General features: G+C 43.6%; 1 protein-coding gene and 1 long non-coding RNA gene across 5 annotated transcripts in view; one reads left to right on the forward strand and one right to left on the reverse strand.

Annotated features, from left to right (window-relative positions):
- Window positions 1-11,405, forward strand: part of SNX10 (sorting nexin 10) — a 47,224-nt gene extending 35,819 nt beyond the window's left edge. For all 3 annotated transcript variants that reach the window (XM_053410016.1, XM_053410017.1, XM_053410018.1), the window contains 2 exons: window positions 9,886-10,098; window positions 10,534-11,405. In XM_053410016.1, the coding sequence (XP_053265991.1) occupies window positions 9,886-10,098; window positions 10,534-10,621 (301 nt within the window). In that variant the 3' untranslated portion in view covers window positions 10,622-11,405. The remainder of the gene's footprint in view (window positions 1-9,885; window positions 10,099-10,533) is intronic.
- LOC128424145 (uncharacterized) lies at window positions 9,409-14,394 on the reverse strand. Of its 2 annotated transcripts, none has more exons than XR_008332933.1 (2): window positions 14,075-14,394; window positions 9,409-10,043 (listed from the first exon to the last, which is right to left on the reverse strand). It is a non-coding gene; the product is annotated as an uncharacterized LOC128424145 (long non-coding RNA). The 2 variants fall into 2 exon arrangements; XR_008332934.1 differs by lacking the exon at window positions 14,075-14,394 and adding an exon at window positions 13,464-13,943.
- Window positions 14,395-19,718: the final 5,324 nt, after the last annotated feature.

Genomic DNA, 19,718 nt, shown 5'->3' on the forward strand with positions numbered 1-19,718 from the left:
GCCAGGCATAATGTTATAAAGGTCTATTGTGTTAACTTTTCTCTAAACCAGTGTTTCCCAAACTGGGGCTTCCAGCTGTTTCTGGACTACAGTTCCCATCATCCCCGACCACTGGTCTTGCTAGCTAGGGGTGATGGGAGTTGTAGTCCAAAAAACAGCTGGCGACCCGAGTTTCCTGAGCTCTAAACTGAGAAATCCCCAATGGTGCAAGCTTTTTTCATAGGGGGATTGCTCCATCTCTGTGATCATTTTGGTTGTGTCCAGCAAGCATGCGGCTGCTGTCGAACCTTCTCCTTTGGAATGGTGAAATCGATTAGTAACCCTCTTGAAAATCAGTGGTGCCACCGTGGTTGGACTTGGGGCAGACGTCTAGGGCTCTGCTCAACAGAGCTTCTTAACGCTGTTAGACCATTAAGTCCACAGTGGTCCTAACGGTCACATCCTGTCTACAGGCTTCCTCTACAGTGGCCATCTGTTTGGCCACTGAGAGAATGGGATGCTGGCAGGGCCAGATTTAGGTTTGATGAGGCCCTAAGCTACTGAAGGTAATGGAGCCCTTTATATGTCCACCTGTCCTTTGTCACAACAAATTGTCGCTGTTTTTTGTGTTGAATATATGCTACATGGTAATTTATGGACCTAATAGGTATCTCAAGCCATTTGCACATAACAAAGTAGTATTTTATCAAAGTAATTGTTGAACGTACATTTTGGAAATGCACATCCAGGTTTTTTTCCCTTTAAATTTTTTTGGGGGGCCCAAGAGAGCGGGGCCCTAAGCTATAGCTTGTTTAGCTTATACATACATCCGGCACCAGAGCTCCCCATATGTTCTTATATAAAATTACGACGATTGTAAATCCATTCACCAACCCCTGTTCACATGACCAATCCATTATTGATGGCCGTTCAGCAGTTAAAAAGAATCTTGTTCAGGTCTATGGGCCAACACTTTTTTCAGCTGTAAAAACAATCCTATTCTAATACAGTGGAACCTTGGTTCTCGAACTCAATCCATCCCAGGAGTCTGTACGACTCCTGAAACCATTCGAAAACCAAGGCGCAGCTTCTTATTGGCTGCAGAAGCCTCCTGCACTCAAGCGGAAGCCGCTTCAGGTGTTCGGCTTGAAAACCAGAACACTTCTGGATTTTCAGCGTTCAGGAGCCAAAACGTACGAGTACCAAGGCATTCAAGAACAAAGGTACGACCGTATTGTATTATTGGTATTAGAGGCTGCGAATAGCACTGTCTTGTCATAATGCTATATAACTACACTCATTTTTTTTTGCTATTGGCATGCTCAAAACAGTTTATTTTTGCCAAAATAAACCTCATTTCATATTTGATCCCCTGTCCCCTCCACACCTTTAGCTTCTATCCTGTCGCATAAAGCTTCCCATAATTTTTCTTCACCACAGTGAGATTACCTAGGAAAGATCCAGCGAGGGAGAGCCCTGATGTACTTTCATTGCCTGCAGCTGCCATTTTTTACTGGCGCAGAGGACTCTTATTCATAAGCAGGATTTATAACGTCTGGGAGAAACAGCTAGGATTATAGCTCCTGTTACAGTGTTTATACAAGCATTCCCTTCCATCCTGTGGCCACATAAACATCAGTGCGCTGATCGTCTGATGGAGGATCTGCCTTGGGGTGTCGCAAACTGGAAAGGCTGGGGAATCCCCCATCTGTGCAATGTGTAGTGAGGGGTGTGGGATCCTGTATTTATGTTCCTTGGCTCGTGGGTTGAGCAGGAAGATGGAAGAGGAGAGAGTTGCATTGTGTAATGGAGCATAATTCATAAATAAGGGATTCCCAGCCTTTCCAAGGTGCAAATTCCCTGGAAAGGGAAGAAATGCTCAAAATAAACAAACCGATTTTAGCCCAGAGATGTAAGAGAACTACTACAGCCAACAGGAAAATTGAAAGCACGTTCCTAAATTAGAATTAAGAAGCCTCACTCACATAAGAATAGCCTCTGAATTGCGTAATGCAATTATGTGGCCTTCTTGGGCACCCAAATTGTGCCACTTTTGAGATCAGGACCTCCGCCCCATCTAAATTTCCTGCTCACAAGCCATTTCTCCACCCGCAAAACCCATTTTTCAGTGCCACAGTCAACTGAGGGCCACAAAACACCCCTGGATTTACCCTAGGGGCCATCAGTTGCTCACCCCTAGAAATACGTACAAGACTGAATAGCATTAGGGATACCTGTATTCGTGAGACAACTATGCAGACTGGTTTTTCTACAGTGAATATAGCTTTAAATTATTGTGCAGGGCTGAATCAAATGTTCCCACGGTTGAGGTTTGCGGGCTTGTGGACAGAGGTTCTCTGCTTGCCAAAAGTCCCTGGTTTCAATCCCTGCCCCCTGCCTGGATCCCTGAGGAGACAGAAGAACTAAATGGGTAGAAAGGCAGCTCCTTATGTTTCAGAGGAGCTAAAGGTGTTCAGAGGCCTGCAACTTTCCTGGCGAGCGGAATCTGAGCTTGCCCTGCTGAGAACCTTGAGGGAAAGGGCAGAACATGTCCCTCAACATTGGACATGCTCTGTTCTCCTACATCTACCCTCCTTGAACAGATGCACAGTCTATGAAGTAGTTGACAGTGTGAACTCTGGCCTCTTATGGGGGTTGTCTCCATTTATTGGAGCAAATGAAAGGAAACCGCCCTTCCTAAGGGAAGGGGATGAAAGAAGACCCCCCACACACACACCACCACCAATGTTGTGGAAGCTTAGGTAGGCCCACCGCTGCTCTCTCTGGCACGATTATACTTCCTGCTGCCTGCTGGCATGGGAGAGAGGGCAGAGGAGCAAGCCAAGAATACCTGTTGCCAGAGGCAAAACTAGGCTTTACTTCTCCCCCCCCCCAAAAAAAACATTTCTGTACACACACACACACACGGAGGCTCAAGGGTGCTCCTCTGGAGGTTTCACCTGGGCAACCCCCCCCCCATTACGGCGCTGCCCTTTGCTGAGAGTGACAACAGGTTTTTTTAAAATGTACCAGATTTTCTGCAGAAAGAGTGAGTCCGCATAACATAGGGGGTTGTGGAATGTGTGCTGGAATTCAATGCCCACAACACCATGGGGACAGGGCCAGATTTAGGTTTGACGAGGCCCTAAGCCAGGCTTCCTCAACCTCGGCCCTCCAGGTATTTTGAGACTACAGTTCCCATCATCCCTGACCACTGGTCCTGCTAGCTAGGGATCATGGGAGTTGTAGGCCAAAAACATCTGGAGGGCCGAGGTTGAGGAAGCAAATTGTCACTGTTTTTTGTGTTGAATATATGCTGTACCGTAATTTATGGACCTAATAGGTCCATACACAATGCAAAACACTGTTGCTGTATGTAGGTTTTATTTTATTTGTTTTTTATCTTATATTTTGGAAATATACACCCAGTTCCCCCCCCCCCCTTTAAACTTTTGAGAGTGGGGCCCTAAGCTATAGCTTGTTTAGCTTCTACGTAAATTTGGCACTGCATGGGGATACTGTTTCATAAATCGGGGTCCTGCAGTCAGAACCCCTCTGCAAACACCCTTTCTTGGGTTTCTTGCTATTAACCACCTCAGGGAAAATTTTGGATTTTAAAACAAAAATGGCAGTAACCCAAATTCTCCCCTAAACTATAAGGATGGCTGACCGCAATAAACTAAACTAGAACACCTTGGTATCGACCCATATCTACTTACACTGATTCAAAGTTTACATTCTAATAACCAAATATATGTTAAAGTATCAAAAGATGGTAGACTTGCAGGTCCTATTCTATAAGGATGGCTGTTATTGTTTTCTTTTCCATGAGATAACTACGAAAGAATGCATTTGTAAATGCAACAAAACCAAGAAGGGGTTTTCCAATGTCAGCAACAAAATGACAAAGTCACAGGAAACAATTAAGATATTAAGTGGAACAAGCAAACAGAAGCAAAACCTACCATGGCCACTATATAATAACAAACAAGGTACACTGTGTACAAGACACTGGAATAATCCAAACAGTACACTCCAAATAGAAAACAAATCAATTCTCCAATAAATATGAAATGAAACTTCCAGAACTGGAAGTTGTTTCATGCTTTTTCAACCAATGGCTGCTAAGAACCCCTTATTCTCAGTAGAGCATGAGACCCTTGATCTCAGGGTTGTGGGTTCAAGAACCATGCAGGGCCAAAGTTTCTTGCATCGCAGGGGGTTGGACTAGATGACACTTGTGGGGCCTCCCAACTCTACAGTTCTAGGATTGCCTCAATTCTGTAGAAGAATTTCTCTCTCTTTCTAGGTAGTGTCAGTACAATAGACCCTGAAAACATACATGTAATATGTATGCTACCTTTTTTTACACATGGAAAACTCATTTCAGTTTTCAATTTTGTTAAAAATATTTTTTTTTTGGGCATTTTTATTTTTTTGGTAAACTTTATTGCAGCCTCCGTTTCGCGAAGATTCCTGCTGAAACATCTATGTGTGTGCATTCAATAGAGGGCACCAGAACACAGGCTGTGTTTGCTTGTTTCTGCGGTCTTGTTTCGCCGCCTCCTCCTCTGCTCCCTCCCTTCCGCTGCCTTCACATCGTAATATGATGTAAATGGGCTGAGTAAATTTGTTGAAAACAAAATCAGAGTGTTAACCTTCTGCACACATACAGGCCTGCATCTGTCACTATATTGGGTTACAGAAGATACAGGAAATCTTTAGTTAGGATTAAGTTGCGCTGCTCAGCCATATGCTCTCCTCCAACAGAACAGTGTGTAATATACCTAATAAAATCATGTTGAAAAGAACCAGATTTTGGCCTCTGTCCAAACAAGACCAACCACATGTTTTGCCTTTATTAAAACATACTTGTTTTCAGCTCGGGGAGGAGAATTTCATTCTGATTCAAGCATCCTGAGCCCTCTGCGGATGGTCTAAAAGCAAACATCGCAGAGATTACTTTATGCACAAACTGTTCCTTGGAGGAGCCAAAATGTGGGTTTAGGCTCCCGTTCCAGCAGAGATTAGGATCTTAAAAGCCTCTTTGTATGCAAATGCTCCAAGCTTCATGTGAGCCAGGATCTTGACCCACAAATATAAGAAGCAACAGAGAGTGCCTCTGAGCATGCGCAGACTGGTCTTCCCTTCCACCACTAGGTAGGGAAGAGTGCGGCCACTAAGCAGGCCTCAGGCCCTTCATGGGTCCGTACAGGTGTGTACAAAAATGTGAAATCTGTAAAACCCTTTGATTGTATCCCACTTTAATAAGAGCATTGAAGCCTCATATAAACCTATTTTTCTTCTGTAAATTCAGGTGCTCTGCAGGTGTTGCCATTTTGGATTTGGCTGGTAACGTCAAACTGCAGTGTGAAAATTTAGCCCTCTTTCTCCCTGTCTCTTGCCCTGGGGTGTTTTCCTTGAAAGATACCCTGCTCCCATCAGCTAGGTTAAAAAAAAGGGGGGGCAAAGGACCCCTGGACAGTTGAGTCCAGTAAAAAGCAACTATAGGGTGCAATGCTCATCTCGCTTTCAGACCAAGGGAGCCGGCGTTTGTCCACAGACAGCTTTCCGGGTCATGTGGCTAGTATGACTAAACTGCTTCTGGCGCAACGGGACACCATGACGGAAACTAGAGTCCACAGAAACTCTGTTTACCTTCCCGCTGCAAGCGGTGCCTAGTTATCTACTTGCACTGGTGTGCTTTTGAGCTGCTAGGTTGGCAAGAGCTGGGACAGAGCAACGGGAGCTCAACCCATCGCGGTGATTAAAACCGCCAACCTTCTGATTGTCAGGCCCAAGAGGCTCAGTGGTTTAGACCACAGTTTAGACAACCCCTTTTTTTGCTGATAGAATGCAGAAGGAGAATGACTGCGTTGGCTATCCCTGCCAAGCCTCACTGCTGATATAAAGGGTGGTCATTTCTCCCACCTTGTATGCATGCCAAAGGGGGGCTATACATGTAGAGACCCTCCAGGCAAAGGGGAGATCCTGACTGGGCCTGGATCTCCCCTCAGATGTGCCTACAGTAGCATGCATGCAGAACCCCTTCTCACATGTGCTGTGTTCCTCTCAAGATATGAGGCAGGCAAGCAAGACATTTACATCTACTTGTGGTTAGCTCTGCAGCAAGCCTGCAACTTAGGATCCTAGAATTGTAGAGTTGTAAGGGACCCAAGGGTCATCTAGTCCAGCCCCCTGCAATGCAGGAATCTTTTGCCCAATGTGGGGCTCGAACCCCCTAGTGCTGGGCATCATATATTACCCCAAACTGATTTGAAGTCTATACTGTGGTACCGGTTTCATAATTTTTGACCTGGAAATATATTGCAAAACATGGTTGGGGTGTGTGTGTGTGTGTGTGTGTGTGTGTGTGTGTACCCGCTAAGCAAAAATCACAATGCGGGAAAAACTCTGAAGCCAGCCAATGCCTCTACATAACTCCATCCTTCATTCAGACATTGTGATATATCGGTATATCCTGATGTTTAGCTGGTGATATATCACAATGTTGAAAACCAGATATCGCCCAGCCCTAGAACCTGTGACCCTGTGATTAAGAGTCTGATGCTTTACTGACTGAGCTATCCCAGCATTTAACTTGTGCACATTCAGATTTATGCGCCTGGCAATAATAATAAAAATAGGGCACAGGCATCCAGGAAAAAAGACTTTGGCAGTCCTTCCCACCATTGCACCCAAGGTCTTTTAAGGTGATTTTGACATTAGGCATGATTCCCAGAACATAACCCCCGGGGCTTACTATACATTTCAAGTAGTAGACCCTCTTAATGCAAAAAATATTGGAGCCCCACGGTTTATTTCACAATAAAAAGCTTGGGGGAAAGATGATTTCAGGGCATGTGGGTGAACAAAACCCATATTTCAGTTCACAGGTTGACTCAGCATCGACATGTTTGCGCTGCCAAGTTCCTGTACCTGTTGTTTAAGGGGTGTCTTTCTGATTTATTATTTCTGGTCCCTTCACTTCTTTCATAACCTCCAGATGGCACTGTTAAGCAGAAAAGAGAGTAACTGTAAAATAACGAGCCTAATGCAAAATAAAATTGGAAATTGAATTATAGCTATTGGGGTGGGGGCAGGGAGCAAGGAGGGGGGGGGGAGAAGGTAGCCTTGAGGTGCTGACCAACCTGTGCTTTTATCACATTGCTGTTCCCAAGTGTTAGCAAGTTAATAACAGGGCTTTGTCGGTTCAAGGCTTAGCAGAATTGCACTGGACACGAAATAAAGCTAAAATGAATTTCTGTCCAATATCATTGACATTAGTGCTCATTACTTTTGTGGCGCAACGCCTCAAACCATCAAAAATCAATTTTAAAGATTACCGATTATTTTATAAAGAAAATAAAATACATTTCAAACAGCAACAAAGCAGGAACAGAGTATACTCTCATGAACAGTGACTTAGGCTTTAGTTGGGTGGCAAAATCAAACTACTGATAGCACCATTTTTTTTATTATTACCAAAAAAAAAAACCTGCTGAGAACTGAATTGCATGCATGCTGTATTCAAATGTCTTTTTTGTTACAAAACTCTGAATTTAAAAATAGGGATGTCAGTATGTTGTTTTTAAAAAATCCTACGTTCTTCTTGATCTTGCAACAAATTTAGAAAGCAAACACTGATGATACTTTCCTTTTTTTTAAAAAAACAAACAAACCAATGCTACTGCTTTGTGTGAATTATGGTTTGAAGCCATAGAAGCTACTGAAGGCATCAAGAAAGGTTTCTGAGTTAAGATTAAGACCTACTGAGTTTGATGGAAGAATTGAGCAAGCCGGTCCCTTTCTTCAATGTAAAATGCTTAACTTTGGCTACAATTTGATCCGTCGTTTATTAACAGAATTCAGTATATCGCATGGCTTTAGATGTGCTGGAGTTCAGAAAAGTCATTCACACTCTATATACTATTTATGTATTTCATTTATACCTCACATTTTATCCAAGAAGCTCAAGTTCTCCCCCTCATCATTTATCCCCAACAACCCTATGAGGTAGGCTAGACTGAGGCAATGACTGGTCCAAGGTCACCCAGTGAGCTTCATGGCTGAGTGAGGATTTGAACCCCCGTCTCCTCGGGCCTAGTCCAACACTAACCACTGCACCTCATAGCAAGTGAGGTATTTGGAGATTTGCTGTTGTTTGGATAGTTGCAGGTAGAAAAAGGCTGCTTCACTCACCGTTAGGAGGGTAATAGCAAGCCAGAGAATATTTGCTTAATTCTTTATATCTCCCCTGCCTCATTGCAGTTGGAAGCGCTCAGATAACGTGTGGCATATTGATGGTCAAAGGTATAGTTGCACTCTGAGCAGACCCATTGAAAACAATGGACTTAAAGTCAGTTGTGACTTTTAAGTTCGGTCATTTCATTGGATCTACTGTTGACTATAAGTATCCTCTTCGGTTGCATGCCTAACTCCACTTACCTGTGGGTAAGGCCCATTGAATTCAGTAGGCCTTCCGAGTAGACGTAGTTAGGATTGTGCTGTGCGCAGGATTTCGCCACAGGGCAATGAACCCCAATCCATTAGTGCTCATGGACAGTTGATGTATGCCCAGGCATTCTTAACCTGTCTGCATGCGGTATTTGAAATCTTTGTTGAATATACGGCACTCAAAGTGGAGTGGGTGATCATCCCCTTTTTTCCAGATAAATATATAGCCACCCCTGTTTTTTTCAGGTAGACATAACCGATTTTGGCTTAACAACCTCACTTCCTCTTATTCACCTGACACTGGAACCATCCCACTTCCTTCTTTAATCCTCATAATAATTAATACTGTAGATTTCCAGGCCTAGCCTATCTATTGACTCAATAGGCTTTTGCTCAAGACTTATTACACTGTATCAAGTACTGGACCCTTCTGAGAGAAGATTTTAATAACATTGTCTAGTTTTAATGACCAAATGACACTTGAGACAACCAGAATGTGCTTTTATGCTAACCTTCCATGGGGCAGGCAGGGGATGGCTTTAGTTGGCCATACTGAACGAATGGTCCCTTAGAGAAAAACGTTTACTTTGATTGGTTTCAGAAATGAAAGTTGGGGGCTGGATGCTATGAACTATTTATTAAAACAGCTAAGCTTTTCTGTGTAGTATTTTAAGGACCCAATTCTCCAGTTACTGGGAGCAGTCCACTTGCATTTTTAAAAATGTTTTGCAAAAACCAGATTAGTTCTGCCAGGGAGGGGGAGAATGCTGTTACTGTTTAATACAGTTTGTGCTAATTGCACATTTAGTTGAATTAAACATTTTATGCAGAACTGAGTGTTTTTTTTTATTTTAAATGTGTGTATTGCAATTATAGTTTTGAAAAATCACTGAAATGTAAGGTTCCCTTGCTCCAGCTTCCACAAATTACTTTCCCAACCTGTGTAACAGTAGATAATAATTGCACATGGCATTCAATTTGTACATATCTTTAAAATACATATTTTTTGCATTTGCGCATTAAATGATTTCTGTTTTACAGAGGCATTTGAAGGTCCAAATCTTACAGCGCCTTAGACTTCGTAATGTTTTTGATGTGTATACAAAGTAACTGATTCTGAACCAGTTTCCATAGTAGTATGTTATTTCAGCCCTTTCGCCCCAGCCAAAAAAGTAATTGATCCACATGGTAGTAGCAGATGGTTAAATGGGAAAAAATGCCCTTGGAATTATTCTTATAACAGATGTTCAAAACTATTAGTGCCATGCTTTTATTCACCTAAAATTCCAAATAATTTATTAAAGAAAAGCACACATCCAACCATGCCAACATATATACTGGATTCAAAACTGTATTGGAAGTTGAGTTAAAAATATTTTTAAAAGGAAGACATTGTTGAAAAAATGATATCGGAAGGTGGTTCATTTTTTCTCTTTATTTTCTTTAAAGGATTCTGCAGAATCCTCTTCTGCTTTCAGACAGTAGACTTCACCTCTTTGTACAAACCCAGCTGAACCCAGAGGACATTGAGGCATGTGTATCTGGACACACGAAATATTCCGTCGAAGACGCAATCCACGAGTTTGCCTGTTTGAAACGACGGTTTCCTGTAGAAGACGAAGGGAGGAAAAAGGAGAATTATGCAGATTCCGATTCCGAAAGGTTACTTCCTTACATTTTGCTAAACATGCACATACGATAATAAACACAGTTCACTTTTGTTGTTGTTGATGCAGTGCTAAGATAATGAAAAAATTAATTGACTGAGATTTTATTGAGCTGTGACAGCTCATCATAGAAGTCTTCACATACACCTCCACACTGAATTAATGAATGCAGTAGAAATTCAATTATCTGCATTCTGATTATGTGAATTTCATTTAGTCAGACTTGAATTATTCGCGTTTAAATTATCTCGCTAAAAAAAATATCCAACTGCACTCCAAATGGCTAATTAAAAGTCCAAATTTCCTGTCTCTCTTTTGTGACTGGGGATAATTAAAGTTCTCCTCTGTTACTCAGGCTTTGAGTGTGTTGTGAAAACCAATTTCCTCTCTCTTCTTTCTCTCCCTCCCCCCCCCCTTTTTTCCTCTGCAGTTCATCCTCAGGGCTTGGACACAGCAGTGATGATAACATTTCCCATGGATGTAAAGGAAGCACAGACACAGTTCCTGAAGAACCCTGAAATATCATTTATGTGTTGCCATCACTCCAATGACAGATACACAGCTTCTATCTTGGTTGAAAGTTACAGATGACATAGACTGACCATGCGCCCAACTTCCAAGGCATGCCTTTTCTCTGTTTTCAAAACAGCCTGTTCATCTGCTATGTATGCATTTTGTAGCCTTTGTTATATTGAACGATACAAATACTGTCTGCACCACAACACCTAAATCAATGAGATTTCTTAATGTGATACTGTGGGGTTCACTGTAAGGGAAAGGAAAGGGGGGGGGACCCTGGAATATCAACATTCTGGGAATCCACAAAATCTATTTTTATTTGGCATTTTAAATGGTGATACTGTGGTGGTCTTTCTACTGTGGTGTTGACTACGTAACTCAGCTGCAACACAGAAAACCAAAACGCCATTCAGTCATAAGGTAGCAGAAGAGTAAATGACCAAATGGGTTTTCTGAAAAGTATGTTTTGTTATTAAGCTTTCACCTTGAAAGGGAATGCTTGGGTACAATGCTATATGGTCAGTTACAGGCTGCTTGAATTAAATAGGCTTGACAGTGCAGTTCTGTATATGTTTACTCAAAAGTAAGCCAGATTGAGTTCAGTTAGGCTTGCTCCCAGGCTGCAGTCCTGCAATCTACCTGGCAGTAAACCCCAGTTGAGACATATATAGGATGGTGCTGTTATCCTGCCTAACTGTGGCAACAGGTCTTACTTTTGTGTGTGTGGCTAAGAAACACGTGTCTTGTGAAGAGGCCTATCATTAAAAAACCTGTGCTGTTACATGGATACACACACACACACACACACACACACACACACCCAAAACAAAACACTGTTTTAAAGTGAATGTTCTTGCAGGAGGATGAAGGAAGGGAACACGTTAACCAGCGAGTAACAGAAATAAACTTCTGGAAGAAAGTTTGCTGTATCACTGCAGATGTTTAAAGTATCTAGCTTGGCAGTGCCATAAATTAATTTGTGTATGTTTTGACAGCCCCACTATAACTTCACTGGCACTCCATCCAAAATTACATTTATTAGGAAATAAGTTGTGTTCAAATCTAGTAAGGCTGAAATCCTGTGCCTACGTACCTGGGAGGAAACCTCCCTGAACTCTGTGACCCTTACTTCTGAGTAGTCAGGAATAGGATTACACTGCAGTTGTGTTTTAAGGACCAGGGTGAGTTTGGGGGATAGGAATGGGGAGGCCAGATAACTACCACGAGCCAATGATTTTTGTGTGCATGTGATGTCAGCATTTGCACAATGTAAACTTCATTAAGTGTCTTGCAGATAATATTTTTGTTGAACTGTACAAAAATATCCAGGGGCCCAATCACTGAAAGGGAGCTAGCAGCAAGATACATATTTAGGCTGCTATTGGAAAAATAATAATAATTTGAGCCATTAAATATACAGTGATTGGAATTGTTGCTGAAAAATTAGCAACAGGCATTAAATAGGAAAACTGCAGCAGTGACTAAAATGAACTGGAAGGAGACATTGTTTACTTTTTAAAATGACATAGCTGTGCTCATTACTGTTAATTTGAAGCAATTTGTGCACTTTAGATTTAGTAGTCTGCGAAGATACCAAGCCTAAAAACCCCTTCAACATCGATGTGATTGCACTTACTTGATATTTCCTCATTTGGTATTTAGTTATTTCAGCCTGAGCATCATTTCAGAGTTTATTCAGTCTCAAGTTTGGGATTTGTTATGGTCAGAGTGTTGTTTGCTTTATCACACGTTGCACAAATTCACATTTTGTATTGTTACTGTGTATTAGTTGCTTCTTCTACCTTGGACAGCTGCCTTTCGCACTGTAACTGTGATTTTCTTTTTTTTTGTACACCAAATATTAGTGAAATATTTACATGCTGACTCTTCTGTGTTCTACCTTTTTAATATGTGTAGAAAATGTTTGTATTTTGTCACATTTCAAAATAAAATATCCTGTAAGTATTTTATTATTTTATTCTTTATTTAAATGCAGGGTGCTGACTTGCTTCTGGCTAGCATTTGCAGTGTGTTAATGATGAGATTTACTATAATATTTTGTTTTCTAATCATATATCATTAACATTCCCCCCTTTTAATGTCAATTAATTCCCAGCTTTTAATTTTTTAATGCTTTCCCTTTTTATGTACATTCAAAATATAAAGGAGAAAAAATGTTATATTTCCAAAGTTTATATTTATCCATTATTTCATGCAGGCTAACAGCTCAAAAATATTTTTGTTCTTTGTCAGTATCTACTGGTAGTAGGAGCAATATTTTATTTTTATTTTTTATTTTACACTTTTTGGCATAATACACAACACCTTACAGAAAACATATTGCAACAACCTGGTATTTGGAACAACTCAGCTTTTGCAGGAAACAAGAAACAATACACAATGTTTCATTTTAATTAAACAGTTTAGAGTCTTTCCACACACAACCCAATGTAAATTTAAAAAAAGTACTCAGCTCCTTTGCTTCCTGGTAGTTATAAAAACATTAACCAAAAAAAGTGTTTTCCTTCATAGGAAACTAAGTATTTTCACGCATAAAAGGAATACTTGCTTTAGCAATGCATCCAATTTTGCTTAAATTGTAAAGTGTCCCAATAGTTTAGTTTCTTTTTAGCAAAGGCTAAAAATCCAGACTTATGAGAGAGAAAATCAGCATTTATAAAATACCATATTGTTTTTCTCTCCTCCTTTTGAGTACACTGCATCTATAAAAACAATTCTATACACCCTCCTTCATTTATTTGAAAACGCTCAGAAGTGCTACTGCTTCTGTATATTTTGTGCACTCTCTCTCTCTCTCTTTCATATTAATTTGATACAAACCCGAAACAATCGGACAGAATAGTTCCTTTTGCCTGAAATGTTACTCTTCCCTTAAAAATGGCTTCGCTCCGGTTCTACATCGAACAGCAAATACCAGATACACAACTACAAATAGGGCAGCGAGGGGAGGGTTAGAGAGGGTGAACACCGAGCAGGGAGAGTATCCTTCTGAGAGTGTCTCGAACTTCCCAAAAGCAAAGTAACCCTTTCCCTGCTGGACTCCTGCGACTTGGAAACCAGGCGCGCATCCACAAACCCAACTTTCCCAAGTATTGGCTCCATCGCAGCGCTTTTCCTATAACTTCTTTCCTTCTCACGGATTAGTTGTTGCTGCTCCTCCTCCTCCAGGTGGATTTTTTTTTTAAAAAAAAGAAAAATAAAGATGGGACAGTTGACTTTAGCAACACCCCTGAGTTGATTTCCACTGCCTAACTTTTTGTTGCTGTTAAGGCACACAAACCCGCACGGAAAAATCTCTCTACTAACCATCTGCCCGAGGACCCAAACAAGGACTACCTTAGTTCTCAACAAGCCTCTCCATCCCTCCCCCCGCCCCAAAGTCTTTGCTCCTCTGGGTACCACCTGGAGTAACAAGATTTCTGGTTCCTTACCTCCAAGGGCCTCGATCCACTCTTCCATCCCCCGCCTCCCCCTTCCAACCCACATGGCTGGACCTTTTTTCCCTAAACCCCCCCTGCAGCAGCAGCAGCAAATGTTGCGCGCTGAAGTGCGGGCGTGTGCAAGGCGCTTGCTCAGCAGCAGCAGTAGCAGCGCGCGCGCCCTCGCTCCCCTCCCGGGGACGCTGCTGCTACTGCGTTCCGCGCGCCCTCCATGTGCCCAAGCGCTGCCGGAGGCTGGTTGTCGGGGAGGGAGACGGAGGGGGGGGGGAGAGAGGAGGCTGCCGGCCTTGATCCCGTAACCCATAGCAACGGGCCAAATAAAAGACTAGCGGCGGCGAGAGGGGGGGGGTGGGGGAGAAGACGGGAGAGAGTCAAGCTTCGTCTAGCTCATCCACCGAGCCGGCAGATCAAAACACCAACCGATTATTTTGCTTATTGTTTTGATCTTCCGGCTCCGGTGATCCATAGCTTGCAGATTATAGTGTTTACAGGCGCGCGGGCACAAATGAAAATATAGCGCGCGCCCGCGAGCACACAAAATCTATATGTTTGCGTGTTATATGTACAGTGCTTTCCCCCCTAAAAAAATTACTCTCGTATTCCTATTGGTATTGAAATACTGCCCCCCAATGAGGCCAAACGTAGATTCACAAAATCTTTAGGGGTATGCGTTCCCCCCAGGAAAAAAGCACTGTAATATGTATATACAGACACATGCATGCATATTCATAGATACATAATAGCGTGCACGCAGACACATAAAGAAATATACGTATGTGTATACAGAGATATATACAGACATACATGCATAGGAATATACCTACATATGTATAGCGTGTGTTCTCTATATATGTATGTCTAGACACATAAATACATACATATAGTGTGTGCATGCTGTATGTATGCACACACACTCATCTATGTACACGTGTACGTGTGGATGCGGATAGAGGCAAAGAAATTGGGCGTATGGACAAGTCGACAAACAAGAACTTAAAACATTACTACTGCAAGAACACACATATGTAGACATATATAGATATGAGTGCGGGTGGGGGGTGTTTTTCCAAGCAGCAGCCAAGCGATTCTAAGGCTTTCTCTCCGTGCTTATCTGGCCTCCTGATTTCTTTCTCTCCCTTCTGTTCCTCCCGCGCCCCATTTGCATGAAAAGATAAACATAGAAGGGGCTGGGAAACGTTAGGCAAATGGGCTGCCGCTGCCGCCGCTGCAGGGCGGGGGGCGAGGAGGACGCCAGGCCCCGGCGCGGCGGGGAGGGCCGCCTTTGTTATGCAAGCTGCCTCCCCGGCTGCCGGCTGTCGCGGCTGCGCGTCCAGAGCGAGGTTGGCCGGTGACTCTGGGCAAGAAAGGTCATCGGAGCTGGGAGGGGGCTTTGTTGTCTGCTAGGCTCTGTGCAGAGAGAGGGAGCTGGAGAAGAAAAGGAATCGCAGGGATGGGGAGCTGGAATAGAGGCAGGAAGAAGAAGATGCCCCCTTGAAAAGGAGGAAGAGCCTGTTTTAAAGCTGCCTGGTCAAAAGTTTTAAACGGGGAAAAATCTGTAGGCCACACATTCCACATTTGATTGGAGCAAAGCAGCAAAGGCCCAAAGTCTTCATAGGGTCACCCACTATATAATTGGATTATTCAAAGCTAAATTATTCTGAAGTGGGCTGGCTGTTGTTTGTTCACTAGGCCTTGAATGTCCCAGGGTAAGCTATGCCCTTTAGGTAAAGGTAAAGGGACCCCTGACCATTAAGTCCAGTTGCGGACAATTCTGGGGTTGTGGCGCTCATCTCGCTTTATTGGCCGAGGGAGCCGGCGTACAGCTTCCGGGTCATGTCGCCAGCATGACTAAGCCGCTTCTGGCGAACCAGAGCAGCACACAAAAACGCCGTTTACCTTCCTGCTGGAGCGGTACCTATTTATCTACTTTCACTTGATGTGCTTTTGAACTTCTAGGTGGGCAGGAGCAGGGACCGAGCAACAGGAGCTCACCTTCTGATTGGCAAGCCCTAGGCTCTGTGGTTTAGACCACAGCACCACCCGTGTCCTTTAGCAAGAAAGAGAATGAGAGAGAGAGTCTCCTTCTGCATGGATTTTTCAGTTGGCCCAGAATAGTCCCGCTCTCTGTTTTGCACAACACTTTTAAGTGCACAGAATCCCTTGCAAACTTTAAAATTTGTCCCTCTGATGGCGCTGTCAGATGTTGCCCGTTTCGCAGATGGGAGAATTGAGAGGCTGAAATCTCCAAGGCGGAGTCTCACTTTTGTCTGGAAGTCACATTGCCTGATCTTGCAAGCCTGAGCAATAAATGTCAGGCGCATGGCAACTTGGCAATGGCTACCTGGGGACTGGTGAAAATGCACACTGCACGCGCTCAGGGGCATCAGGTATGTTCCAGAGCTAAGAAACAGTATCCTGACTGAGACTTTGTAATGTGTCCATCAGCTTGGTGGGCTCTAAGCTTGGGCCAACTCCGAGTGTTTAGTCCTATTTCAGCTCCTTTTGTGCCATTATTTGCTTCTCTCCTTAGTTAGCCCTTCCTCAAGTCTTTTGAGCCTCTCTGCATCTTAACAGATCATAGAATCACAGAATCTAAGAGTTGGAAGGGACCCCAATGGTCATCTAGTCCAACCCCCTGCAATGCAGGAATTTCAGCTAAAGCATCCATGACAGATGGCCACCCAACCTCTGCTTAAAAACCTCAAAGGAAACAGAGTCCACCACCTCTAGTGTGAGTCTGTTCCACTGCTGAACAGCTCTTACTATCGGAATGTTTTTCTGAATGTTTAGTCAGAATCTCCTTTCTTGTAACTTGAAGCCGTTGGTTTGAGTACTACACTCCAGAGCAGCTACCCCCAAACTCTGCCCTCTAGATGTTTTGGGACTACAATTCCCATCATCCCTGAGCACTGGTCCTGTTAGCTAGGGATGGATGGGAGTTGTAGTCCCAAATCATCTGGAGGGCCGAGTTTGGGGGTGCCTGCTCCAGTGCAGGAGGAAACAACATGCTCTCTTCCTTCATGTCCTTAAGATATTTGAAGATGGCTATCGTACCTCCTCTCGGTCTCCTCTTTTCCAGGCTAAACATACCCAGCTCCTTCAAGCACTCCTCATAAGGCTTAGTTTCCAGACTCTTGATCATCCTAGCTGCCCTCCTCTGCACACGTTCCTTCTTAAATTGTGGTGCCCAGAATTGGACACAGTATTCCAAGTGTGGTCTGACTAAGGCAGACTAGAGTGGTACTGTTACTTCCCTTGATCTGGACACTATACTTCTGTTGATTCAGTCCAGAATAGCATTAGCTTTTTTTGCTGCTGCATCACACTATTGACTCATGTTAAGCTTTGAACTAAGGAGAGAAGATGGCTTTGAAGAGCAGATGGGCTCATGCCAAATTCCGATATCCTCTCAAAATGAAGGGCAGTTCCAAAGTATTTCATATTCTCTCTCTCTCTCTCTCTCTCTCTTTCTCTGCCTGTATGGCTTCCATGTGAGGCAGATAAAGCATTTGTTCGAGACAAAGTTATGAGAAAAGGTTCAGTCCATCATGCAGCGAAAGGCACAGGAGCTCTGGCAGGAAAAAAGTCTGCAGCCCTGCATGTGGGTCAAGAGTAGCGAAACCTCAGAAGAACGAACAGTTGGGGAATGGCGTTTTCTGCCCCCCTTCCACAATTTTTTTGAAGTGAGGATCAGTGTATTAGATGACAGTTGTTTTGTTACTGCAAAGCACTGTCATTGCGTCAGTTGGAAAAGTCACCTTTCCTTTCTCAACCCACGCTGCAAATCAGAAACTGCCATTTCCAAAGCCTGTGATCTGTGTGTTCCTTTTGCAACCCCCACTATTTAGACAGCTCAGAATTTGCTGGCAGCAGAAGCATAACTTTCACCCCTTATTGAAAGGAGAGTGTCTAAAAAACAACAGCCTGGTGGAATATGGATCCTTATTTGAAATACAGTATTTATAATAATCTGCTCAGAGATATGGCCTCTGTGTCAAGTCAGTTTTTAAAAGCAGATGGCAGAGTAGGAAGGAACATGCATATTCCAAGTCTGACGGTTGATGGCATGTTCTACACAGATTGGCAGCAGTTCTCCAGGTATTCAGACAGGTGTCTCTCTCAGCCGTACCTGCAGATGCCAGGTGTTGAACTGAGGACTTTTTGCACGCAAGGTAAATGTTCTGCCTCTGAGCTGCAGCCCTTGCCCATGTAAAGCAACATATTAGGTAAGGTAAAGGTAAAGGGACCCCTGACCATTAGGTCCAGTCGTGGCCGACTCTGGGGTTGCGGCACTCATCTCGCTTTATTGGCCGAGGGAGCCGGCGTACAGCTTCCGGGTCATGTGGCCAGCATGACTAAGCCGCTTCTGGCGAACCAGAGCAGCGCACGGAAACGCCAGAGCGGTACTTATTTATCTACTTGCACTTTGATGTGCTTTCAAACTGCTAGGTTGGCAGGAGCAGGGACCGAGCAACGGGAGCTCACCCCGTCGCGGGGATTCAAACCGCCGACCTTCTGGTTTAACCCACAGCGCCACCCGCGGCCCAAAGCAACATATTAGCCTGACTAGAAATCACAAACCTTCATCCCACAATACTAGTTAGGAGAGGGCAGATTGTGGTTGCTTGGTAGTGGGAGGCAGCCTGCACATGCTCAGAGGTTGGTTTGTTTTGTTGTTGTTTTTAAAAAAACCTTTGCACGTCTCCCAGGGCTATTCCATATTCCATGAAAGCAGTTTGAGGAGGGGGCACTGTGTACTGCTGAGCATTAGCTTAAATTAAGCACCAGCGGAAAAGGTAGAATGGCAGATTTTAACAAGGCACAGTGCTTATTCCCTGTGTGTCTGCCAGGGTCGCCATCTCCTTACTCTCTAATGTGATTGTGTAAAGCACTTTTCAGTCACAGGTGTCAGCTTCTGAGCAAAGGCGTAATAACTCATAGCAAGCATATGACTTTAACTCAAAGGGACAATCGGTACATATTTCACATGTGTCTGAGGCACCGGCATGGCAATGCCACCAACCAGCCTTAGGTTGCTGGAAGGATGTGACGTGTGATCTCATGGATCCCCAAATACTGCGCAACTGCTGCTGGATCCCATGTTATGTCATCCATGATGCCACAGCTGTCATACAGGTGCAGATGGATTGTGTGGAGACCCACTGAACTGTGTAAAAAGGGAGCGGGTGGCGCTGTGGTCTAAACCACTGAGCCTCTTGGGCTTGCCAACTGGAAGGTCAGTGGTTCAAATCTGTGCGATGGGGTGAGCTCCCGTTGCTCTGTCCCAGCTTCTGCCAACCTAGCATTTTGAAAGCACGCCAGTGCAAGTAGATAAATAGGTACCGCTGCAGCGAGAAGGTAAACAGTGTTTCTGTGCGCTCTGGTTTCCATCACGGTGTTTTGTTGCGCCAGAAGCGGTTTAGTTATGCTGGCCACATGACCCGGAAAGCTGTCTGTGGACAAATGCCGGCTCCCTCAGCCTGAAAAGCAAGTTGAGCGCTGCACCCCATAGTCGCCTTTGACTTGACCATCCAGGGGTCCTTTACCTTTTGTGTAAGCCAAGCCTAAAATAACTTTTTAAAAAATTAAACATTTATAAAAATTGGGGCAGTCTCTTTTTCTCATACCACAATAT

This window comes from Podarcis raffonei, chromosome 12 (assembly GCF_027172205.1).
Source record: "Podarcis raffonei isolate rPodRaf1 chromosome 12, rPodRaf1.pri, whole genome shotgun sequence".
NCBI lineage: Eukaryota > Metazoa > Chordata > Lepidosauria > Squamata > Lacertidae > Podarcis > Podarcis raffonei.